Here is a 26,746-nt window from a genome sequence, read left to right on the forward strand (position 1 = left end):
CAAATCCAAATCCAACGAAAGAAGATTTAGCAGTCATATATGATGTGAAGAAATTCCACCAATATGCGCATGGCTGATGATTTAACATAGTCACCGACCATAAGTCACTCCCGGGCGTTTTGAAGGAGAACAAACCAATATCACCAATAGCCTCGGTGCAGCATTGGGCCCTACTGCTGGTGGACTACGATTATGCTTTCCAGCATTGGTCAGGTACACAGATTACCAATGCAGAGGCATTGAGCTGACTCTCCCTGCCGAAAAATGTACCTCCTCCATCAGTACCCCAGGAAATCATATTGGCTTCGAATTTCTTCAACAACATGCTTATGTCAGTTGGCTACATTTGTAACTGGACCTAGAGGGATCCCATTCTGTAGAAAATCAAGAGGATGATACAGACCAAGTGGCACTATGAAAAATCCAACCACTTGATTTGTCCTGGATGCTGTCATGCTTCTTGAGTGTTTTTGGAGCTGCACTCATCCAGGCAAGTGTAGAGTATTCCATTTCACGCCTGGCTTGTGCTTTGTAGATGGGGGACACGCTTTGGGGGGTCAGGAAGTGAATTACTCACTGTAGGATTCCTAGTCTTGACCTGTCCTGGTAACCACTGTTTAATTTGGCTAGTCCAGTTCAGTTTCTGAACAATGGTCACCGCCTAGATATTGATTGTTCGGGATTCAGCAATGGTAGTGCCATTGAATGTCATAGATAGAATTTACAGTGCAGAAGGAGGCCATTCGGCCCATCGAGTCTGCACCGGCTCCTGGAAAGAGCACCCTACCCAAGCCCACACCTCCACCCCATCCCCACAACCCAGCAACCCCACCCAACACTAAGGGCAATTTTGGACACTAAGAGCAATTTAGCATGGCCAATCCACCTAACCTGCACATCTTTGGACTGTGGGAGGAAACCAGAGCACCCGGAGGAAACCCACGCACACACGGGGAGAACGTGCAGACTCTGCACAGACAGTGACCCAAGCCAGGAATCGAACCTAGATCCCTGGAGCTGTGAAGCAATTGTGCTCACCACTATGCTACCGTGCTGCCCATGAATGTAACTTGCCACTTGTCAGCCCAAGCCTGGATATTGTCCAGATGTTGCTACATTTGGACATGGACTTCTTCATTGTCTGAGTGCTGAACATTGTGCAGTCATCAGCAAACAGTCTCACTTCTGACCTTATGATGGAATGGAGGTCATTGATGAAGCAGCTGAATATTGTTGCGCCTAGGACACTATCCTGAGGAATTCCTGCAGTGATGCCCTGGAGCTGAGATGATTGACCTCCAACCACCACAACCATCTTCCTTTGTGCCAGGTATGACTCCAACCAGGGGAGAGTTCTCCCCTTGATTCCCATTGACTCCAGTTTAGCTGGGGCTCCTTTATGCCATACTCGGTCAAATGCTGCCTTGATGTCAAGAGCAGTCACTCTCACCTCACCTCTGGCATTCAGCTCCTTTGTCTATGTTTGAACCAAGGCTGTAACGAGGTTCGGAGCTGATTGACCCTGGGGACCCTGGGGGAACCCAAACTGGGTGTCCGTGAACAGGTTATTGCTGAGTAACTGCTGCTTGCAGGCACTGTTGATGACTTCATCATCAGTTTGCTGATGATGGAGAGTAACTGATAGGGCGGTAATTGGCAGGCTTGGATTTGTCCTGTTTCTTGTGTTTAGGAGACACCTGGGCACCGCGATATTGTCCGGGCTCATAGCCTTTTCAGTATCCAGAGGGGTTTTTGCAGTAATCAACAATGGTTTCATGGTCATCATTCCTCTTTTAATTCCAGATATTATATTGAGTCTAAATTCCATCACGTGCCGTGGTGGGCTTCGAACCTGGGTCCCCAGATCATTATCTTGGGCCTCTGGATTACTAATCCAGCGACAATACAAAATGCCACTATCTCCCCTGAAAGGTATTTGACTATTTGCCACACAAAAAGTTTATTAAATGATGGAAACCCTTGGAATTAAGGAAATGTAGTGGCATAGACAGGAAGAATAAGGATGGATGATTTCCAATCTGAGAGGTGATTTGCAGGGGTGCTCCCTTCTCGGATCCATTATTCTTTTCAAATTTTATAAATGATTTAGACTCAGATTTAGAGAGCAGCATTTTATACTTTAAAGATTATCTGAAACTGAGTAACAGATAGGATAAATAGTTATAAGCTTCAGAATGACATTGTCAGGGTGGTGAAATGGACAGAAGCATGGCAGATGGTGTTCAATGCAGAGAAGTAAAGCGATGCACTTTGGGAATCCTAATATAGAAACACAGTACACTATAAATAGCATTGTTTGAGTTAAGCAGAGAGACCTGGGTGTCCAGGTACACAAATCCTTAAAAGTTGCAGAAAAATTTATAAACTAGTTTTTTAGAAGCATATGGATTCCATTGGTTATTAAGGAGAGGAATACAAACAAATATTTTATCCCAGAAACTTATAAATCACTGCTCAGGCCTCAGCTGGATCATTTTTGTAAATTATTGTTATACAAAGCCAGATAAAGCATCCTGGGGGTGGATGACCATTTATTTGTGCAGCAGCCTTTCTGACAGGTGGGTCTCCCTTGCATAGCTCGAATGCACAGCTGGAAGGGACATACGTCTTGTCTGGTCTGTGGGGGAAACTGGAGGGGTACTGAACTCAAAGAAATTTACCCTTTCAAAGTGTTCAAGATGGTCAGAAGTTTTGATAGAATAGATAGAGAAAAGCAATTGACCCATTGAGTGGGCTAATAACCAGAGGGCGTAGATTCATATCCAATGGAAAGAGGGTGGAGATGAGCAAAAATGTTTTAACACAGACTTGTTGGGATTGGAAATATTTTGCCTGCAAAGGTGATGGAAGGTAATCCCATGAATAATTTTAACAGAGAGCAGGGTGGAGACTTGAGGATGAGAGTTATTGACAAAAACTAATTTTGGGACTGAGCATGGTTACTACTTTACTGAGCCAACACAGGCAAGATAGGCAGACGGCCTCCTTCTGTGCTGTAATTATTCCTATGAACCAGTAACTGTGCCTTTCCTGGGTCCATAAGATGAAGCCTCATTCAGTAAAGACTTCTCTATAAATCTTGGGCGGGATTCTCTGGTCGCGACGCCAAAATCGTATTTGATGATCGGCCGGAGAATTCCCGTTCACAACTGAATCGGAGGCGGTGCTGCTTTCACGATGCTCCGCCCCCTCCAAAGCTGCGTACTTGGGGAGTTCGGCGTGCGCAGTATAAACTACCCCCGATACTCCGCCCCCGACCGACCGAGTTCCCGACGGCATCGGTTGCGTGTGGTCGCATCCATCAGGAACTCGGCATGGTGGCTGCGGTCTCAGTCCAGCGCTGCCACAGTCGGGAGAGGGCCTATCTGCGGGCAGGGGGGACTTTGCCAGCGGCTGGGGGCATTGTTGGTGGGTGGTCCGGGGCGCACGACCAAAGGTGGGGCACTATTTTGCAGGCCGGGTCCACGAGCGACCAGCTCCGTGTTGCAGGCCGACGCGGTAAGCATGTGCGGCTATAGGCCCGGCAATTCTCCGGGCCGTATCGGCAGCTAGAGCCAAGTGTTCTACGCTGCCTTGATGCTAGGCCCCCAGTCAAAGGGAGGATCGGTGGCCGTTTAACGCCATTTTTTCTGTCGTAAAACGCCACCGTTACCGCGCCGGCGTGGGGACATAGCCTCAAAATCGGAGAATCCAGCCCCTTATATTTGAGGCTCAAATGAAGAAATGTGCCACCCAATGGGGCACTAGGGCTGTATGGAGGTCCGAGGTTTAATTACTGGTTTATCCTTGGTAACTGCCAGGCTCTCTGACTGAGCAGAACTGGTGTTGGAGCTTAATGGCTCCTTGCCAAAAGAGGAGAAAAAAAAACGGGTTGGATTTCCAACTTCCGAGAACTCTCCAGCGACCATTCCATAGAAAGTGTGCATGCCCAAATGTCAGGAGTGATGCCATCCTTCGCCCTTCCCACGATCACCCATGAGGTTGGAGTGCCAGAACATAGAACAAACAGTGCAGAAGGAGGCCATTCGGCCCATCGAGTCTGCACCGACCCACTTAAATCCTCACTTCCACCCTATCCCCATCACCCAATAACCCCTCCTAACCTTTTTGGACACTAAGGGCAATTGAGCATGACAAATCCACCTAACCTGCTCGTCTTTGGACTGTGGGAGGAAACCAGAGCACCCGGAGGAAACCCACACAGACACGGGGAGAATGTGCGGACTCCGCACAGACAGTGACCCAGCGGGGAATTGAACCTGGGACCCTGGCGCTGTGAAGCCACAGTGTTACTCGCTTATGCTCCCATGCTGCCCCCAGCATTGTTTGTATTTTAAAATGCTATTTCCCATGAAACAATTAACAGAACATGAACCGCCACATTCAAGAGAAATTTTCAGGTGAGCAAATTAGCAAAAAAACATCAAGAGTCCTTATAGATGATCACGGACTAGTTTCATAAGTATGAATGCTCCCAAAAGGCCTTTCTTACAAGTGAAAGAACACTGCTAACAGACACGCTTACAATACTATGTATTGAAAGCTGAACATACATTTCTAATTGCACTGGGATAGAGGAAATCACAGGAGCCGCTAATGACAATTCACAAATTAGGGTATAGTTCATACTTTGAATAGTGAAAACCAAACTTGGTTTGAGAAAATGCCAAGCAAGCCTTTAGAAGTGAAGGCTGAAATAACAATGTTGGATATTACAGTGTGAAGTAGAGTACAGCTAATTTATTATCAACCCTTCAGATCAAATTCGCAGTGATCTCTATTTGAAGATGTTCCAATTCATTATTAACGTTATGTCATCCCTGATTAAATCTTCTATCTGTTCAAAGTTAATCTTGTCAAGGAAGTACTGTATCGGGAATATATTTGTTTATTAAATGAGCAATTGAATTAAACACCAGTAAATCATTCCAGCGAGGTAACTGCTTCAAATCTGATAACCAACAGTAAAGGCCTTTCTGAATCTGTTAATTCCCCCACAACAGTATAAATCTGATCCTATTTCCACTTCTCTCCAGCTTTGAGAGTCATCCAGATTCAAAACGTCAGCTCTCTCTCTCTCCGCAGATGCTGTCAGACCTGCTAAGAATGTCCAGTATTTTCTGTTTTTGTTTCAGATTCCAGCAACTGCAGTAATTTGCTTTTATCTGTTAATTTATTTTCTTCACACAAAATCAGCGCTCCCTGCAAATGTGACGTTCAGTTTGGGTTCCATCATGGCCACTCTGCTTCAGACATCATTAGCGCCCTGGCCCAAACATGGAAAAAGAATTGAACTCAAGAGTTGATGTCAGAATAATTGCTCTTGGCATCAAAGCAGCATTTGACCAAGTGTAGCATCAAGGAGCCAGAGAAAAGGTGGGCGAGGTTGGGAGCACCTAGCACAGTGGTTAGCACAATTGCTTCACAGCTCCAGGGTCCAAAGTTCGATTCCCGGCTTGGGTCACGACTGTGCGGAGTCTGCACGTTCTTCCCATGTGTGCGTGGGTTTCCTCCGGGTGCTCCGGTTTCCTCCCACAGTCCAAAGATGTGCAGGTTAGGTGGATTTGCCATGCTAAATTGCCCTTTGTGTCCAAAATTGCCCTTAGTGTTGGGTGGGGTTACTGAGTTATGGGAATAGGCTGGAGGTGTGGGCTTGGGCATGATGCTCTTTCCAAGAGCTGGTGCAGACTCAATGGGCTGAATGGCCTCCTTCTGCACTGTAAATTCTATGATATAAAAAAAATAGTCAATGGAAATCTGGGGGGGGGGATATTTTCCACTAATTGGATCTTTACCTCGCAGAAGAAGATGGCGATGGTTTTTGGAGACCATGCAACACAGCTTCAAGACATACCTGTAGGAATTCCTCACAGTAGTGTTTTAGACCCATCTTATCTTCAACTGCTTCATCAATGCCCTTCCCTCCATCATAAGGTCAGAATTGGGAATGCACATTGATGATTGCACAATGTTCAGCACCACTCATGATTCCTCAGATACTGAAACGACCTCTGCCCATATGCAGCAAAATCTGGACAACATTCAGTCTTGGGCTGACATGTGGCAAGTAACGTCCACGCTGTGTATGTGTCTGGCTCATCTCCAACAATAAGAAGTCTTACAACACCAGGTTAAAGTCCAACAGGTTTGTTTCGCATCACTAGTTTTCGGAGCGCAGCTCCTTCCTCAGGTGAATGAGGATCTCCAACAAGAGAGAATCTGACCATCTTCCCTTGACATTCAACAGCATGAGCATCACTGAATCGTCAAGTATCAACATCCTGGAAATTACCATTCACCAGAAACTTAAGTGGACCAGCAAAATAAGGACAAGATGCACCTGCAATAACTTGGCAAGACTCTTTCGACAGAACTTTCCAAACTTTTACCACTGGGAGAACAAGGTGGGAACATTTCTCCACTGTCATGGGGTCAAAATCCTGGAACTTCCTCTCAAATTGCACTGTGGGTGCAGCAGTTTCAAGAAGGCAGCTCACTGGGCAGCACGGTGGCACAGTGGTTAGCATTGCTGCCTCACGGCGCCGAGGTCCCAGGTTCGATCCCGGCTCTGGGTCACTGTCCGTGTGGTGTCTGCACATTCTCCCTGTGTTTGTGTGAGTTTCGCCCCCACATCCCAAAGATGTGCAGGGTAGGTGAATTGGCCATGCTAAATAGCCCCTTAATTGGAAAAATGAATTGGGTACTCTATCATCTTAAGTATGTGTGAAAGTGGGTGCATACTATTCCAGGGTAAACAGCAATTGAGATAAACCCTGAGACTTTGCAAATGGAAAGGGCCCAGTTTGTGCAGACAAAGAGAGATCACAATGCTGGGAATCAAGTGTGTGTTTCAAACTAAATCATCTGAGCCCTGTTCATTTGCAACACCATCTGGTGGGTCACCATGATATTCAAGCAGAAGAAGTTAAAAAGTCATGATTTCCTGTCTCCAGCAGTACATAACCGGCACTATGCTCAAGGTATTGACTGTAATCTATGGTTGGCTTGAGTTGACATTGTTCTGGCTTACAATTTTGAATCACTATTAACCATCCCCATGGCAGCAATGTCAAAAGCCAATCGTTCAGCTGAAACACCAGAATGCTGGCAGCAGCTTCAAACCTTTGTAAGTCGGCAACAGTATTAATAACAACAGTGGCCACTTTTATTTGAAACTATCCCAGACTCTTTAGAATTGAAAGAATGTGATGTTAATAAGGTGGTACTAACCGCTCAACTTTAGGCTAATTAAATAGACACCAAAAACACAGACTGAGAATGTTTCCGAGTCTGAACTCCTTGCCCACTGGGCAGCCATTTGTGAAAAATATTTTTCTAGCTTACATGATTGAATAAATCCTTCAGGCTGAAATGCTACTGCCTTTGCAAGAATAAACGTTACCATGGGTTTACCAATACCATAATCTTGACAACTCTCTCACACGCAAGCAGAATAGGCAAAGCAGAGAGCAAAATGACAGTCAATCTCTCACAGATTGCGTCAATGTTACTGAATAAATCAACTGGCAGGATATGCATGGGCTCCCGCAAGTGGTTACAAGCGAGCAGGATTCCCATTAGCTATTTTCTATGTCAGTGTACCTTCTACAGCAGCTTGCTGACACTTGTGCATCTCACTAATATTATGACAGAGAGGCTCGAGTATTATTTTGTCACAGAGCTGAAATAAAATATTCAATCTTAGAAATGGAACCAGCGACCCTCAGTACTTCAGCCTTGCATGAACATTTTTCAGTTCACAATTTACACAGGGCCATTGTATCGCTGGAAGTGCAAAGAAGCAGAATTTCTGTTGATCAAAAGGTTCCCGCTATTCCTCTGTCCAAAATCCGAGTGTAAAAAGTAACAGAGGTGGCCATCCAACAGGTCATGGCCCAACTGGTTGCCTCGTTCATAGAATGCCTACACTGCAGAAGAAGGCCAAGCGGCCCATCGGGACAACACCCACCCTCCGAAAGAGGTCTCTACCTCGGCCCAATCCCCCGCCCTATCCCCTTCATCCCATGCATTGCTCATGGCCAATTCATCTAGCCTACACATATTTGGACATTAAAGGGCAATTTAGCATGAACAATCTACCTAAACAGCAAATCTTTGGACTGCGGGAGGAAGCCAGAGAAAACTCACACAGACTCGGGGAGAATGTGCAGACTCCACATAGACAGTCACCCAAGGCTGGGCTGGAATCGAACCTGGGTCAGTGGTACTGTGAAGCAGCAGTGCTAAGCTTTGAACCAACTTGCCACCCATTGGGACAGCAGAAGCTTGGGTCATACAGAGGGGCAGCTCAAACACCTTCCAAAGCTCCACTTCAGAAGGACAAGGGAAGCTGACACATGAGGACACCATCACCTCCAAGCTAACAAGTTATTTTACAGTTATACAAAGTACTAGTTGGACTACACTGCGGAATGTGGATAGGAAAGATAATTGTCCTTGGAGGGACTCCAACATGGATTTAACAGCTGGACTCCAAGAATCACGGGGGTGGGGGTGGGGGGTTCTGTCTACAGATGCTGCCAGACCTGCTGAGCATTTCCAACATGTTTTGGTTCTATTTCAGATTTCCAGCATCCGGAGTATTTTGCTTTTAACTCAGGGTTGAATTATAAAAGGAGGTCACACAAACTAGAATTGCATTCTCTGAACTTCAGATAATTAAGGGGTGACTTGCAAGATATTCAGGGAACTTACAGGATAGAGAGAGAAAAACTAATTCTGCTGGTTGGGACTGAGAGGGCATAGTCTAAAAATCAGGAGTGAAATTAGGAAATGATTCGAGACACAAATGATGGTAGAAGTTGGACATTTTCTGACGCAAATTGTAGTTGATGTTAGATCAATTGATCATTTAAAATCCCTGATTGGTAGATTTCTGTTAAAGGAAGACGAACATTTATATTGCACCTTTCATTGCCACAGGATGTCCCAAGGCATTCTGCAGTCAATGACGTACATTTGAAGTGCAGTCACTGTTATAACAGAGGAATTGCTGCAGCTAATTTGCACACAAGCTCCGACAAACATCAATGTGAACATTACTGGTTTAATTTGAATAATAATAACAATAATCTTTATTTTCACAAGTAGGCTCACATTAACACAGCAGTGAAGTTACTGTGAAAAGCCCCTGGTCGCCACATTCCCGCGCCTGTTCGGTTCCACAGAGGGAGATTTCAGAACACTCAATTCATCTAACAGCACATCTTTTGGGATTTGTGGGAGGAAACTGGAGCACCCAGAGGAATCCCACGCAGACACAGGGGACGGGATTCTCCGACCCCGCGCCGGGTGGGAGAATCGCCGGGGATCGGCGTGAATCCCGCCCCTGCCGTCCGCCCAATTCTCCCGCCCCCCAAAAACCGGTCCGGCGTGAGTCACGCCGCCCGCCTCGGAGAATGGCGGGGTCCAGCATGACTCATTGGGCACCGGGGCCTCCCGAATTCTCCAGCCCACGATGGGCCGAAGTCCTGCTCGTTCTTTGCCAGGCCCGCTGGCGTAAATTAGAATAGGTCCCTTACCGGCGGGACCTGGCGGCGTGGGCGGGCTTCGGGGTTCCTGGGGGGTCGTGGGGGGATCTGGCCCCGGGAGGTGCCCCCACGGTGGCCTGGCCCGCGATTGGGGCCCACTGATCCGCGGGCGTGCCTGTGCCATGGGGGCACTCTATTTCTCTGCATCGGCCAATGTGGTCCTCCGCAATGGCTGGTGCGGAGATGAACCCTCCCACGCATGCGCGGGGATGACGCCAGCATGTGTTGGCGTTCCCGTGCATGCACCGACTCGGGCCGGCAGGCGGAGGCCCTTCGGCCCGGTGGCGTGGCACCAAGCCCCTGTCCCGCCAGCCAGCGGGGCGCCAACCACTCCGGGGTGGGCGTAATCCCTGAAGGTGCGGAGGATTCCGCACCTTTGGGGCGGTCCGACGCCGGGACCCCTCGCCCCGCCGGGTATGGGAGAATCCTGCCCAGGGAGAACGTGCAGACTCCACACAGTGACCCAAGCTGGAAATCGAACCCGGACCCTGGCGCGGTGAAGCAACAGTACTAACCATTGTGCTACCTTGTCACCCAAGGACGTGGGTGTCCAAACCGAGTAAAAATAAGAACAAATTTCTATTTACAAACAGCATATATACACTTCCTGGTATACTCCCTACCAGGCACTTCGCATGTAATGCCATACTGCCCGACCTTATATACTCTAGGTAATGGAGATACCTCACACCTGCATGTTTCAGAGGCCAGTGGCGGGAGCATTAAAGGCAGGCACGAGGAGAGGTGCCTCTAATGGGCAACCGCCCTTCCTGCCTGACAGCAAGCCGCACAAAAGCTGTTGGGCTACCTGCCTTGTCTCTGTCTTCCCCACCACATGTAAAATAGCAACAGAGGCAGAATGTGATCCTTCAGTGGCCATTAATTGGCCAATTTAGAGCCTCAATAGGCAAAGGGCAGGTGGGATGCCTAACACCTTCCATCTGCACTATAATATGGGAGACTGGCTGGGGGTGGGGGGGGGGGGGGGGGGGCATTGGGAATGGAATCCATTTTATTGTAACAGCCCACCTGCCTTGAAATATGCTGGCACAGGGGCCATATATTTCAGCCCAATGTAACAATGATATAAAGTGTGTGGAAGACAGAAGGAACAGCATTGACCCCAGAGAACTTTATGTTGAGTGTACATTCCCCTGTAACCAGAACTACTCCCAAATAATGCACACATGGTTGAGCTATTCCTTGGGCCGGGAGTTTTCGCACCTGTTTGCAATGGGGGAGGGGGTTCGGCAAACCCCACCCCTCCTTCAGTCAGCAGCTAACTGGGTTTCCTGATTAGTACAATAAACTAACCTATCATTTTGGCACATATGCTATCCCCCCCATGTCAGAAAATCCATCCATGGCAGCGTGCTGTCAGAAAGGCCTGAAGCACAACTGACTTCAAAAGGCATGTGCCTGGCGAGCAGACCTACCGGGGAGCTCAGAGGTGTGTGTGGCACCCAGAGGGGGGAGGGTCATGCCAGTCTGGGGTCAGGTTGGTGCCAGCTTTGTGCCAGGAGTGCACATGGGTGAAGATCGTTCCCTCGTTTGATAGCTGTGTGCTCAGGCAGCCTTTAAAAATGGCAACTGGATCACCAAGTCATTTGATTTGATGGCGGGCTGGGTAAATAAGCGACTGCCCGCCAGTGATACGGTATTGAACGTGACTAAGTTTCTTTTTTCTAGCTCCCAGATACATGGCGGGGAAAGCCGCCAACACTGCTTTTCCTGCCTGATATCGGCTTAAGTCTTAAATTTAAAGTAATGTTTCTATTATTTGCAAAATAAGAGAATATTTTCCACTACATACATATTTAATAAGCTATGTCAGTACACACACACAAATATTATACATATGTTGCAAAGGTATGTTGTATAGAATATATTAATTTATAATATTATCAGCTAAATAGATGTACATTGTGCATTTTTCACTCAGAAAAGGACACTTGGGCCAGCACGGTGGCTCAGTGGGTTAGCACTGCAGTCTCACGGCGCTGAGGTCCCAGGTTCGATCCCGGCTCTGGGTCACTGTCCGTGTGGCGTTTGCACATTCTCCCCGTGTTTGCGTGGGTTTCGCCCCCACAACCCAAAGGTGTGCAAGGTAGGTGGATTGAACACGCTAAATTGCCCCTTAATTGGAAAAAATTAATTGGGTACTCTAAATTTAAAAAAAAAGAAAAGGACACTCAACAGCTACTCAGCTGCATTTGTGAAGGACACCAGGGGTGGGATTCTCCCGTACCTGGATGGGCGGGGGTTCCCGGCGGGACGGAGTGGTGTGAACCACTCCGGTGTCGGGCCACCCCAAACGTGAGGAATCCTCCACACCTTCAGGGGCTAGGCCCGCCCCGGAGTGGTTGGCACCTCGCCGGCCGCCTGGTTAGGGGATTGGTGCCACGCCACCGGCGCCGAAGGGTCTCCACCAGCCGGCACGAGTCGGCGCATGTGCGGGAGCGCCAGCGCATGCTGGCGTCATCCGCGTGCATGCGCAGGAGGGTTTGTCTCCACATCGGCCATCGTGGAGGACCACAGTGGCCGATACGGAACAATAGAGTGCCCCCACGGAACAGGCCCGCCTGCGGATTGGTGGGCCTCGACTGCAGGCCAGGCCACCGTGGGGCACCTCCAGGGGCATGATCCCCCCGCGACCCCCTAGGAACCCCAGAGCCCTCCCACGGCACCAGGCCCCGCCGGTAAGGGACCTACTCTGATTTACGCCGGCAGGACCAGCTACAGACAGGCAGGACTTCGGCCCATCGTGGGCCAGAGAATTGAGTCGCGCCGGACCCAGCCATTCTCCGAGGCAGGCGGCGCGACACACGCCGGGCCAGTTTTTGGGGGGCGGGAGAATTGGGAGGACAGCAGGGGCGGGATTCATGCTGACCCCCGGCGATTCTCCCACCCGGTGGCGGGGGTCGGAGAATCCCGCCCAAGGTGTTTTTTTGAAAACATGGCGAGCAGGATTGAACAGACCTATTAGCTGCGGTTGCAAAACCTGTCATACCCACTAAATCCCGCGATAGGGCCATAACACAATTTGCTGCGGTGAGCTTTGGATGAATTTACATCAATTTAAATCTAATTAAACGGATTTATTAAAATGAAAACCAGTTATGGTGACTATGTCAGGGGGTGCAGAGTTGCTTGGAGGCCCCAGTGTTGAGGGCCTAGACTTGGCATTTCCCCCACCACCCTGGCAGTGCCAGGGGAGACTGGGGTGGGAACAACTAAGGAGGTAACTTTCCTCCATTGGAAATGGAGTTCCCCTTTTGTGTGTGTGTGGGGCGGGGGGGGGGGGGGGGGGGGGGGGGGGGGGGGGGGGGGACGGGGGGGGGGGGGGGAGAAGAGTGTGCACCGATGACAGCCCGGGTTAGGAAGTGTGGGGGAGGGGGAGGAAAGAATGCCCCTTAATGCTTCCGTGGGGGGTGGGTGGTCCTTCATGGTTGTGGGGGAGGGAGGGGGAGAAAACAGGGGAGGTTTTATTTACAGACCAGGTGCACTTTAATGATCTCTGTGGAGCCAACCATGCTGACTCAATCAAGCCCCACCCCACCTCAGTGAAAGTGCAAAGTCCCCAAAGGGGCTGGTTTAGCTCACTGGGTTAAATCACTGGCTTTTAAAGCAGACCAAGCAGGCCAGCAGCACAGTTCGATTCCCGTACCAGCCTCCCCAGACAGGCGCCGGAATGTGGCGACTAGGGGCTTTTCACAGTAACTTCATTGAAGTCTACTCGTGACAATAAGCGATTTTCATTTTTTCATTTTTCAATTTTCAATTCCTTTTTGACAAAGTGTCAGAAGATCTGGTCAGAAAACTTGGCTTTGTTTCTGGAGAGTAACACATCGGTTTTCAGTCAGAATCTGACACTTTGGAGCTCTCAGAGACAAGTCACATGGTCCAGTTCAAATGAAATGATACTGCATTTTGCATCTTCAAAGCATCTGCCAGGATGGCCTTAGCCCATTTATATTTCTTCTGAAACCACTCTCATCAAAGTTGAGCTGCTTGTAATTTGAAAAGCCCACCAGAAGACCTAATTGCTGCAAACCAAGTATTTGTAAAGGAGAATTCAGAATCAATCTGCCATTATTTCAGACCAATTGTTCCAATGTGGGAAGGAACCCTTCCGTTCTACACATCAGCTCAGGACAATCCGTGAATATTCTTTCTTCCGACGTTACTGTTTGCATGCTTGGAGAGTGAGCGGTGAGGGGTAGGGCAGGGTGGGAAATATGCGTGTGTCTTACATTAGTGAATAAGCTGGACATATTTCTGCAGATTTAACCTTTTGTTAATAATTTCTGCATCTTTATCTGATTGAGTTTTCGCAACAAAAGTAACTCAAGGAATCTGGCCAACCTATCTCTTGCACAAAGCTAGAGACAGTTAAATAAATGTTAAATTGAAATGATCACCCCTCTTTTAAATTGAATCTCCATTGGACACTTTTAGACTCCATTAGACAATAAGCGATTTATTATTATTGTTATAACCAACTCAGGAGTAGGACAAACAGAGGAGTCAATTCACCCCTGATAACCCGGTCATGACGGTATATATGCACACAATGGACATCACTCATTATTACAAGAACTCATCAGCAGACCGAAATTTCAAATGCTATGCCTGAAATGACAGCTGCTCCTTCACTGCTCCTCAGCCTGTGTGAGATTGTTTCAACAAGATATATTGCGATGCCTGTATGCAAATGCACTGCAACCAGTCATCTGCTCAGTCAGCCTTGATGTAACTGCAACAAATAGCTTTTGCTGTGTTGCTGTAAAGGGGAACAAAAAGCGTCCAAATGACTGATGAGGTCTAACTGTGTCAATCATAGAGGGAATGGAAAAGTGGGAACGACATTGAGAGAGTAGACAATTCAAAAAATGAAAATCAGTATTAACTCCACTGCTGTGCAGTGAATAGATCTCTCATTCTGCCACAGGATTGGATCTGTGAGATATTCACTCCTTGGCATAAAGCGATTTGAATATTGCAGACGATTTCCTGGTCCTCTCCCATCCTCTCCTGAAGAAAAACTCATGGGAGGTTCCTAAGATTTTTGTACTACTGATATTAATCTACAAAAATAAATTTACTGAATAATTCGAAGCTGGTGGATGTAGAAATTGAGACGCAAGATGGGATGGCAATTCAATGCCACCAGTTTTACAGTATCGGACAAAGTTAAAAATATTAACAAGGCATTGAGATGCTTCAAAAAGAAAATTAGAATGTTATGTCCAACAATCGCTGCAAATCATTTTGCTGTCTGCCTCAAATGGTTTATCTTGGGTCCAGAGGACATGGAAGTAGCCGTAAAGGATAAAAATGGGGCACAGGCGGCATTTACGTTGTTTGTGGGCTTGGGTAGGGTGCTCTTTCCAAGGGCTGGTTAAGATTCGATGGGCCGAATGGCCTCCTTCTGCACTGTAAATTCTATTATTCTATGATTCTAAGAACCCTGGAATAGACACAGTAACCCGAGACCCCCAGCGGCATCGAGATTTGCATGACCTCTGTGAAGATTATCAAACTACATGTCTTGGATTACACCTAAGGTGGAGTCCTAATGCAATCTGCTAAATGACATGTCCCTGAATTCCTGCTAGTACGCAGGTCTCCTGCCAGAACTTTGGAAAATTTGGATCTGGAGAAATTATGTAAATGAGCATTTTCAGTAATTTTGTGCCATTTCTCTGGGGATTCAACCAATCTTTTGGCTGAAAAACCTCCACAGAATTCCCGTAATGATGCTGAAACAGTGAAATATAGAACAGAGAACATACAATGCAGAAGGAGGCCATTCGGCCCATCGAGTCTGTACCGACCTACTTAAGCCCTCACTTCCACCCTATCCCCGTAATCTAATAATCCCTCCTAACCTTTTCTTGGTCACTAAGGGCAATTTATCATGGCCAATCCACTTAACCTGCACGCCTCTGAACTGTGGGAGGAAACTGGAGCACCCTGAGGAGACCCATGCAGACACGAGGAGAACGTACAGACTCCGAACAGACAGTGACCCAGCAGGGAATCGAACCTGGGACCCTGGAGCTGTGAAGCCACAGTGCTACCGTGCTGCCCAAAAATAATTATGTTAGGATTTGCATTGTACAGAATTGAGCGCTATCTTAGGCTGCTACAACAATAAAGTATTGTCTGTGTAGGCCTGTGCTGCTGATCGTAATTTTTTTTATTCTTTCACTGGATGTGGGCATCGCTGGCTCGGCCAGCATTGGTTGCCCATCCCTAATCGAACCTGGGACCCAAGACAAACCACTTGAGGCAGGGAGCAAAAAGATTTGCAGCGATTGTTGGACATAACATGCTAATTTTCTTTTCTGAGAGAGTGGTGGTGAGCTGCCTTCTGGAACATCTGCAGTCCACATGGTGCAGGTACACCCACAGTGCTGTTAGGGAGGGAGTTTTCAAGTCTTTTCCCAGTGACAGTGAAGAAACAGCGATATATTTGCAAGTCAGGATGGTGAGTGACTTGAAGGGCAACTTGCAGGCGGTGGGGTTCCCAAATATTGGCTGTCCTGCTCCTTCTAGATGGTGGAGGTGGTGGGTTTGGAAGGTGCCGTCAAAGGTGACTTGATGATGCTGCAGTGCACCTTGTATATTGTACACAATGCTGTTGCTGTGCATTGGTGGTGGAGGGTGTAATGGATGTTTAATGAAGTGGACTGGGATTAATCAAGAGAACTGCTTTGTCCTAGATGGTGTCGAGCTTCCAGAGTGTTGTTGGGACTGCATTTATCTAGGCACATGGAGAATATTCCATCACACTGCTGACTTGAGTTTTATAGATGGTGGACAGGCTTCAGGGAGTCGGGAGAAGAGCTACATTTTGAAGAATTCCTAGCCTCTGAACTACTTTTGTAGCTGCAATATTTATGTGGCCAGTCAGTTATGTTTCTGGTCAATGGTAACCCCCAGGATGTTAACAATATGAGGACTCAGCGATGCAATGCTGATGAATGTCAAGTGGAGATGGTTAGATTCTCTTTTGTTGGAGATGGTGATTGTTTGGCACTTATGTGACATGTATGTTACTTGCCACTTATCAACCTAAACCTGAATCTTATCCAGGTCTTGCTGCCAGTTCCCCTGATGTCTCCTCCCATGTGTCTCTCATCAGCCTGGGATACATCTCATTCAGGCCTGTGGATGTTTCCACTTTAATGGTTGCTTAACCTGAGTGTACCTGCGCTCTCTCTATGTTAATTCATTCTAATATTTCACAGTCCTCCACCCTGATGTCTACACTTGGGTTGTCCTTTTCTATTGTGAAGACCAACACAAAGTATTCATCGAGGATTATACCCAGTGGCAGACTCCGCGCTCACCTTAATTTCTGGGGCCCCTCGCCCCATGACATCACATCCCTATCAACACTGCCCACCCTTGCAAAGGTGCAAGCCACAAAAATACACAAATTGACCATTGTTTCAGTGCTTTTTACCTTGCGAAAACATGCCGGTATGAACAGCTGCTGAATTTAAATCCAGGCTTACCTCTTGTCATAATGACAGTACAGATGGTCAACATTGCGAGATGGAAAGATCAGCCGATGACATCACTGCAGCACAGGCCAGTGCAGGGCAGTGGGCAGCACAGTGGCACAGTAGCTAGCACTGCTACCTCAGAGCGGCAAGGACCCAGGTTTGAGTCTGTCTTTGGGTCACCCTCTGTGTGGAGTTTGCACGTTCTCCCCATGTCTTGATCGGTTTCCTCCGGATGCTCTTGTTTCCTCCCACAGTCCAAAGATGTGCAGGTCAGGTGGATTGGCCATGCTAAATTGCCCCTTCGTGTCCAGGGTTAGGTGCGGTTACAGGGATAGGGTGGGGGAGTAAGTCGAGGTCGGGTGCTCTTTCGGAGGGTTGGTGCAAATTCATTGGGCCGAATGGCCCCCTTCTACACTGCATTCTCTGGATTATATAGAGAATGAGCCAGTCCAGTATAGGAACAAATACTCCAATCAACATGGATGCCATTCAGTTTCAAAAGTTAACTTCCTTCCTTCCTCTCAAAATCAAAGAAGTTATTGCCATTAATTCAGGCGGGTGGAGTTCCCAGTCAGCTCAAGACAAACATCAGTGGTTCTCCATACTTTTGGTAGATGAAGGTGCTGTTTGTGCAATGTTCAAATACTTCAAATTTTTTGAAGTAAAATTACAAACTGTTGTTTCATTCTCTTACCTCGCCTTCAATTTTCTGCATTTTAACAGCTAGATTGATAATGCCATTTCATATTGCTAAAGAAACTCTTGTTTTTAATGAATTTTCTGAAAGAGCTGGTTTTTGCACAGTCAATCCCATCTTTTAAATGTAAACACACACACACCACTCCCCGCAAGTCTACAACCCTGGCCAACCCCCCCCCCCCCCCCCCCCCCCCCCCTCACATGCACTCTCCTCCACTGGTCCCCCCACACTCTCAGACTCCTCCTCTCCAAACCCCCACAACCTTATTCCTTCACAATCTCACTAACCTCACTCTCCTAAGCTCTTCTGCTTCACTCGTCATCACCTATGGAATGATTTGGTGCCTCATTCCTCGCTACTGTTGGCTGACCTGCCCTCATCCCTGCGTGGGCTGATTCACCCCTCGCCCTCTCCCCTCGCTGCTCGACAGTTGCTGACCGGGTAGCCCACCTTGACTTGTGGCTTTCACCCGGTGCTTCGCACCTCACCTCACTGGCCTGCCTTCAGCCCCGGGGCGAGAAACCTGTTTGGCTGTGCCTTTTTTTTCCAAAAGTAAAACCCAGGATCTTCTGCTTCTGCCTCCCTCCCCCTCACCTAGTCACCTCTCGTTCCTCATGCGTGCGGGCCTCAACACTCGGACCAGTTTGTATTGCCCCTCTAAGGGGACTCGACCAGAGGCTGACATCACTCTGCTTCAATTGCTGATATGCATTTGAGTCCATCAGCAAATGCAGTTATAAGCCTCTGGCAGTTAACAGACACCAGCTGGCGCGGAGCCCCCCCCCCCCCCCCCCCCCCCATTATAAAGTCTACCTCTGACTGTACCCATGTTTTCTGGCTCCACACACAGATTATCTATATGGTCGCTAATTGGCTCGACTCTTTCCCTTGTTACTTGCTTGCTCATTACATTTTTTTTTAAATCCTTTGGGTTTTCCTTTATTCTACCTGTCAAAGGTTTTTCATGCACTCACTTGGCTTTTCTAATTTCCTTTTGAAGTTCTCCCCTGCACATTTTATACAATATAATTGTCGGTCAAGGTTGCCACACACATTTCAGATCAACAATGCTCCAAATCTCCATATTTCTTCTCCTCTGAAGAGCTGTGATTTATCAGATTGCCTCAGAAAGCCGCCATCACATAAACATTTGCGTACACAGCAAATTTTCTTCCCTTTTCTATGGCAGAGAGTGCTAAATCTCAGCAATCCCAGTGTGCACTGTGCAGAAATTCCAAATGTTTCTCAATTCCCACTGGGAGCCCAGTCAGAAAACTGAGGTGGGATTTTCCGGCCCACCGCCCGAGTATTTCCCGGCAGCAGGAGACGGTGCGCCATTTGCTGGTGGCGGGATTCTCTGCTCACGCCGTTGTCAATGGGAATTTCCAATGAAGCCACTCCATGCCACAGGGAAACCCACGGGCAGGAACCAGAGAATCCCGTCACCAGTGAACGGCAGGAGAATTCCGGCCTATGTTTCACATGCAGTCTCCAGCCACTGGGCGCCATTGAGCAATAATATCTGGTGTTGGTATGCCGTTACAAATAATTATATCCATTCAGTCAATAATACCACATACCTTGCATAAGACAGGATTTTAGAAAAAAGCTGCTTTTGCTCAGAATAATGCCTCACTCTGACAATATCCTCTCTGGTGCCCAGTGGCATAAATGTTAAGGGTAGTGGTAATTATCGCTACCACTATTGCTGCAGTGTGGATAGTTAACTGTCCCTTTAAGACTTTTCAGGTGACATATTGTGTAATCATGCACGGCTGCTCTGCCATGTCTAAATAATTAGCTCATCGAGGAGGGATCTGTAACATCGCCACTTCCAATTGGGATGTCCTCTGCCCTGACAATAATCACTGGAAACAAGCTTCAGCAGAGACAAAAATCAGGCGGATGATTTACTATAGTCCGTCTGCACTACCACCAAAGGCCGATTCACCCCATTCTCTTTCATCATTGTGTCACATTCAAAAGGTAGCCTTATATTTTGCATGAAATCCACTGCAAAGAAGCAAATATGACTCATAATTCCAAAAGTTTAAAAGCCAGTTTAAACATCTTAAATTTCCAATGTTCCAGTATCTTAATTTTTTATAGCAGCTGTCTTTCGGAGGACAGTGTAAAATGTATAAATTGGCATTTCTCAGTTAGATAATGTGCACCGTAGCACCAGAACTGAATAGTAGTTTTTACATCCATCCGTCTTCTCTTGCTCCGACAAGACTTATATTTTTAAAATGTAAATTTGCCATCATTCAACTGCTACTTGCTCAATTACCTTATCTTCCATCTTACCTTTTCTTACATTATAAAATTGATGCTATTGTCCAGTTTCTCAAAAACAAATGCTTTAAGACAATAATATTTCAAAGTATTTCCTCAGGTATTTTATGCATGGATATTCCAAATCCAAATGTTAGGGTAGTGCTCTTAAGTGGTAAATCTTCACAGGGAGGCAACACATATCGTCCAGAATTCTCCAGTTCAATTTCCTTGCTGGCAGCACACTGCTGCCCAGCGGCGTGGGGTGATGACAATGGGAAATCCCATTGGCAATCGGCGGGAAGACGGAATCCCGCCGCCAGTGCATGGCACGCAGGCCGAGAAACCCGCGGTTGGAAGACTAGAGAATCCCGCTCCATCATTGCCTTCTTGGCCCATTGATTTTAGTTGAAAGGTCTTCAGCGGAATTCTCCATCGGCGGGATCCTTCAGTCTGCCGGCAGCGCACCCATGCCCACGGGTTTCCCTACAGCGTGTGGTGGCCACAATGGGAAAGCCCATTGACTGCCTGTGGGAACGGAGAATCCCACTGCTGGCGGGGGAGCACCGTGCCAGAAAACGTTTTTTGCGGACCGGAGAAAATCACCCCCTATGTTTAACATGGTCATTTGCACGTTAGTATAACACAATTCATCACAAATCAAAGCTGAGAGATGCTTAATAATTTACCAGAATAGTTGTAACAACTAATGATCGGTTGGATAGCGAATCGGTGACGTTAGCTGTCTTGCCTTTGCGATTCTCAGTCATATTCAATCCACTGCTTGTTTCCCACGTCCCAATCTATAATGGGGAGTAACATATGCAATTATGAAAATGAGCACTTTGTTCGTGAAAACTTAAAAATCTCATTACGAGAAGAGAATCTCTTTCTTAAATTGAAATTGGCGTTCACCTGCTCCTTGTTACACTGCAAGTAATTTTAGTGAAGGTGGGTTGGCACCCATTCAAGTAAGATGACCATATCATTGATGGGAATGTCTAGTGACCCTTAACCTAAGGATATAACCATGCCAAACCCAAATAAGAAATCTGTTCTTCTTTCATGAATGCTTAAGCTGCAGCCATTGAGCTCCAGGTACCATAAGATCATAAGATGTAGGAGCAGAAGTAGGCCCATCAAGTCTGCTCCACCATTCAATGAGTTCATGACTGATCTAAAATGATAATCCTCAACTCCACGTTCCCACCTTTTCCATAACCATCAATCCCTTTACTGATTAAAAATCTGTCTTTCTAGCCTTGAACATACCCAATGACCCATCCTCCACAGTCTTCTGTGGGGTAAGGAATTCCACAGATTCTTTAACCTCTGAGAGATAAAGTTCCTTCTCATCTCTGACATAAATAGGCACCCATAATGATTATGCCCTTTGGTCCTGGACTCTCCCACAAGCGGAAACATCCTCTCAGCATCTACCCTGTCAAGCCCCCTGAGAATCCTAGAAATCTCAATGAGGTCACCTCTCATTCTGCTAAACTCCAATGCTTACAGGCCCAGCATCAACCTAATGAACCTTCTCTGGACTGTCTCCAATGCCAATATTTATTCTTAGATAAGGGGACCAAAACAGTTCACGGTTTACCAGGTGTGGTCTAGCTAATGCCTTGTACAGTATTAGTGAGACTTCCCTGCTTTTATATTCATTCCCTTTGAAATAAAAGCCAACATTCCATTTGTCTTCCCTATTACCTGCTAAGCTTGCATTTTGTGATTTATGCACAAGGATCCCCAAATCCCTCAGTGCTGCAGTCTTTCTGCAGTCTTTCTCCACTTAAATAATATTCAGATTCTTATTCTTTCTTCCAAACTTCACATATTCCTACATTATATTCCATCTGCTAAGTTTTTGTCCATTCACTACTCATCTGTTTCCCTCTGTAGACTCTTTGTGACAACCACTTGCCTTCCCATCTATCTTTGTGCCATCCACAAACTTGGCAGCAGTACATTCACATCTCCTGTCTAAGTCATTAATATATATTGGAAATAGTTGTGGCCTCAGCACTGATCCCTGTGGCACTCTACTAGTTACCAGTTGACATCCTGAAAATGCCACTCATATCCCAACTCTCTGTCTTCTATCAGTTAGCCAATCCTCTATCCATGTTAATATGCTACCGCCAACACCATGGGCTCTTATTTTATTAAGTATCGTTTTATGTGTTAGGTTATTGAATGCTTTTTGGAAATCCTAGTATGTTGCCTCTACTGGTTCCCCTTTATCTATCCTGTTCACTACTACTTCAAAAGAATTCTAATACATTTGACAGGCATAATTTTTCTTCAGAAGCCAAGCTGACTCTGCTTGATTATAGCATGCATTTCTACATGCTCTGATATTACAGCCTTTAAAATCGACTCTAACATTTCCCCAGTGACAGAAGTTAAGCTAACTGGCCTACAGTTACCTGTTTTTTTTGTCTCCCTTCCATTTTGAATAAGCATGTTAGGTTGGCAGTTTTCCAACTATCTGGGACTCTTCTGGAATTTAAGGATTCTTGAAGAAAATTACCAATGTATCCACTGTCTCGGAGTTAGTTTATTAAAACTGCCTCATTACGCATTACCAGATCCAAAATAGCCTGATCCCGAGTTGAACCAACAACATAGGATGTCACGGTGGCACAGTGGTTAGCACTACTCACAACATCAGGCACCCAATGCATGATGAAATAGGACTGAGTCAACATGGCTTCGTCAAGGGGTTGTCATGCCTGCCAAATCTGTTAGATTCTTTGAGGAGGTAACAAGGATGTTAGACAAAGGAGAACCAGTGGACGTGATTTATTTAGATTTCCAGAAGATCTTTGGCAAGGTGCCACATAGGAGACTGTTAAATAAGTTAAGAGCCCATGGTGTGGTAAGATGTTGGCGTGGATAGAGGATTGGCTGACTGGCAGAAGGCAGAGAGTGAGGATAAAGGGGTCTTTTCCAGGATGTCAGCCGGTGACGAGTGGTGTACCTCAGGGGTCGGTGCTGGCACCACAACTTTTCACAATATACATTAATGATCTGGAAGAAGGAACTGAAGGCACTGTTGCTAAGTTTGCAGGTGATACAAAGATCTGCAAGAGGTACAGATAGTATTGAGGAAGCAGGCGGGCTGTAGAAGGACTTGGACAGGCTAGGAGAGTGGGCAGTGAAGTGGCAGATGGAATACAATGTTGTAAAGTGTGAGGTTATGCACTTTGGAAGGAGGTTTGGAGGCATAGACTATTTTCTAAAACTGGAAATGCTTAGGAAATCAGAAGCACAAAGGGACTTGGGAGTCCTTGTTCATGATTCTCTTAAGGTTAGCATGCAGGTTCAGTCGGCAGTTAGGAAGGCAAATGCAATGTTAGCATTCATCTCGAGAGGGCTAGAATACAAGACCAGGGATGTACTTCTGCGGCTGTATAAGGCTCTGGTCCGACTCCATTTGGAGTATTGTGAGCAGTTCTGGGCCCCGTATTTAAGGAAGGATGTGCTGGCCTTGGAAAGGGTCCAGAGGAGGTTCACAAGAATCATCCCTAGAATGAAGAGCTTGTTGTATGACGATTGCTTGAGGACTCTGGGTCTGTACTCGTTGGAGTTTATTAGGATGAGGGGGGATGTTATTGAAACTTACAGGATACTGCGAGGCCCAGAGAGAGTGGAGGTGTAGATGATGTTTCCACTTGTAGGAAAAACTAGAACCAGAAGACACAATCTCAGACTAAAGGGACGATCCTTTAAAACAGAGATGAGGAGGAATTTCTTCAGCCAGAGGGTGGTGAATCTGTGGAACACTTTGACACAGAAGGCTGTGGAGGCGAAATCACTGAGTGTCTTTAAGACAGAGATAGATAGGTTCTTGATTAATAAGGGGATAAAAGGTACTGGGGAGAAGGCAGGAGAATGGGGATAAGAAAAATATCAGCCATGATTGAATGGCGGAGCAGACTCGATAGGCCGAGTGGCCTAATTCTGCTTCTGTGTCTTATGGTCTTATGATTTTATGGTAATTCCTGCCTTGAATGATTGTCTGTATGGAGTTTGCACTTTCTCCCGGTGGTCTGCTTGAGTTTCCCACTGGTGCTCCGGTTTCCTCCCACAATCCAAAGAAGTATAGATTAGGTGGGCGGTTACAGTGATAGGGCAGGACAGGGTAGTGGGGCGATGCTCTTTCAGAGGGTCGGTGCAGACACGATGGCTGAATGGCCTACTTTTGCACTGCAGGGATTCTATAAATATTGCTAGTTTGGCAATGCCAGAGTGTCAGGGGTAATGCCAGGGCACTTCTCTGCCATATCCCACACCACCCAGGTTTACAATGGCCACTGTGTCCCCAGTGTGGAGACCAGTAGTGAGCCCTGTTGGTGTCATGTCGTTCCAGGGGTGGGAACATATGAATGACGTTCCTGGAAGATTCGATGTTAAACTGATTTTGATTATTTAAATGTATTCAAATCCATGGCAATCAGGCTCACGCCCTCGCTGAGCATGAACCTGATTACCTCGCTGGCTGGGACGGGAAGGTCTCAATGTCGCAAATCCCATTATGGCCCTCTGGCGAGAGTTTCTGGTCATGACGGGATTTGCGCAGCTACAAATGGGCCAGGGAAATAACGGTCACAGAATCTGTGTCTTCATTTAAGCTTTGGTTATGGTAAAGGTACAAATGCAGACACGGGATGAATGTCTATGGAGGACTCATGCTTACTCCCAGGAACAGAGGAGTAAGTAAGACCAACAATAATTACTCATGACTGAGCGTTTGCACAAATTAAGGATAGAAGCCAAGCTGTTGAGGTGATATTTGGAGGTGAGACCAGAATTCTGACCAAAAGTTTTTTTTAAGTTACTAAAACAAGGAGAGGGGTCATGAGGCTGGAGGAGCTTCAGATAGGGCAACATTTTGTGACCCCAGCGTTCAAAGTTGGGTTAAAAGATAATTAATTTTTAATAATGGGCACAAAGCTCCAGCAAGAAAAGAACATCATGAAAACGTATTTACCTCAGCATCACTATATACTTCCGGCAAATTCCCAGTGGGTGAGGCCTTGTGGTGCAAACATGCACAATTGCACCTTGTACGTTTACGCTGAATATCTGATCTGAATCAAGTTTCATACTTTTAAGTGCGCTTTCATTGACAGACAAATTATTCATGGTAGTCCGAACACGGACACAGAAATGTATGCAGTCATCTTGTCAAACACAGAATAAATGTTTTCATTTATTAACTAATGGCACATCCCATGTTTTCTTTCTATTGCCTAATCAATTAAAAAATAACTCATTACCTTTTCAAGGCCTTCCTCCTTGAGACTAATCACATCCAAATCAAAATCTGTTCTCAAGCCGTTGGAACTATTGAATATAATTCGGCCGGTTAGTCCTTCCCAGTGGGCCTGGGTAAAGAGACAAGGATAAATAAGCAAAAGCTACAGATTCACATTGGGAAAAGCTGACCAAGTTCATTTGGGTTCACATACATTTACTGCTGCTTATAACAGTCATATCGGTGTCAACGCAATTTAACCACTGTAAGTGGGGGATGGTAAAAATGATCACCAGTGGGCTGTACTAATCGCTAAAACTGGTGTTGTTGGATGTAGCGTACACTTAGTTACTGTCCTGTTATGGCCTGTAATAGCAGCAATGGAAAGTGTAAGTCTGCCAGCAAGGAGAGAATCATGAGACACACAGCAATATCGAGGCTTCCTTCATCAGGAAAAGCCATACAGAAGTTAAACGAGGTGCAACGAACTGCCAGCTGGTCCACTTTAATACTTTACAAGCAGTGCCTTAATAATTGACTCTCATGGTGCTGGCAAATAATGTCATTTGCCTGGTAGAGGTGGCTGCCCGTGATGCGCCTGGATGACACGTAACTAGTAACACTTGACAAAATCAGTTGTTGTCAATAATCATCCTTGAGCATTTTCTGACTTTAACGTGTCTCTTCAATATTACAAAGGGACATAAAGGCAACATGGACGATTCCTTTGGCAGATGTGATAATGCTCCTGTTACGTCATACACCGTTGTTCTCCTAATTGTTCTTTTCCACAATAAATAACTTGGCCTGGGATTTTTCACAAGATCTTCCAATTCACTCCTGCTGCAACTTGGGCAGGAATACCTGGGGGGGGGGGGGCGGGGGGGGGGGCACGCATTTGTCCCTGGCTGCATGCTGAGAAAACATTAATTGAATTCCTACTTCCAGATATCTCTGAACAAAGACCAAGATTTTGAAATGTTATCACAGCAGTGACAGAAGTGAACAACACAAAAGGAACTTCTTCCTCTTTATCACGTGTCTAAGATCCATTGCCAGGATTCGCGCAAAGCAGCAGCTGGAAGACTAAAGGAGGACTTGAGGCAGAGAGGAAAAAAGGAGGCTTATGGCTGATAAAATTACTCAGGCAACAGGATTTACTGGAGTCAGCTCCCTGGGGATGTTCAGGGCTACAGCACGAGGAAACCTAGGGCGGGATTTACCGGCTGTTCACGCCAGCGGAAAATTCCGGTCTCACTACGGAGCATGAGTTTCCCGGCGATAGAGGGAGCTGTGACCAGGGAATCCCGTTGACAATGGCGGGGTCAGTAGATCCCTCTGGCGGGCCGCTTCTGCCACCAAAATACATGTGGCGGGTTGATTGGTGTGGTGAATGTATTACTGCTACCATTCACCA

General features: G+C 46.6%; 1 protein-coding gene across 4 annotated transcripts in view; it reads right to left on the reverse strand.

The window, feature by feature from the left end:
* LOC119967138 (glutamate receptor ionotropic, kainate 2) overlaps positions 1–26,746 on the reverse strand; it is a 587,375-nt gene that overhangs the window by 199,791 nt on the left and 360,838 nt on the right. For all 4 annotated transcript variants that reach the window (XM_038799270.1, XM_038799271.1, XM_038799268.1 and 1 more), the window contains exons 9-10: positions 25,352–25,459; positions 20,753–20,866 (exon numbers count right to left, since the gene is read on the reverse strand). In XM_038799270.1, coding sequence (XP_038655198.1) covers positions 20,753–20,866; positions 25,352–25,459 — 222 coding nt within the window. The remainder of the gene's footprint in view (positions 1–20,752; positions 20,867–25,351; positions 25,460–26,746) is intronic.

The sequence above is a fragment of the Scyliorhinus canicula genome, chromosome 6 (assembly GCF_902713615.1).
Source record: "Scyliorhinus canicula chromosome 6, sScyCan1.1, whole genome shotgun sequence".
In the NCBI taxonomy this organism is placed as follows: domain Eukaryota; kingdom Metazoa; phylum Chordata; class Chondrichthyes; order Carcharhiniformes; family Scyliorhinidae; genus Scyliorhinus; species Scyliorhinus canicula.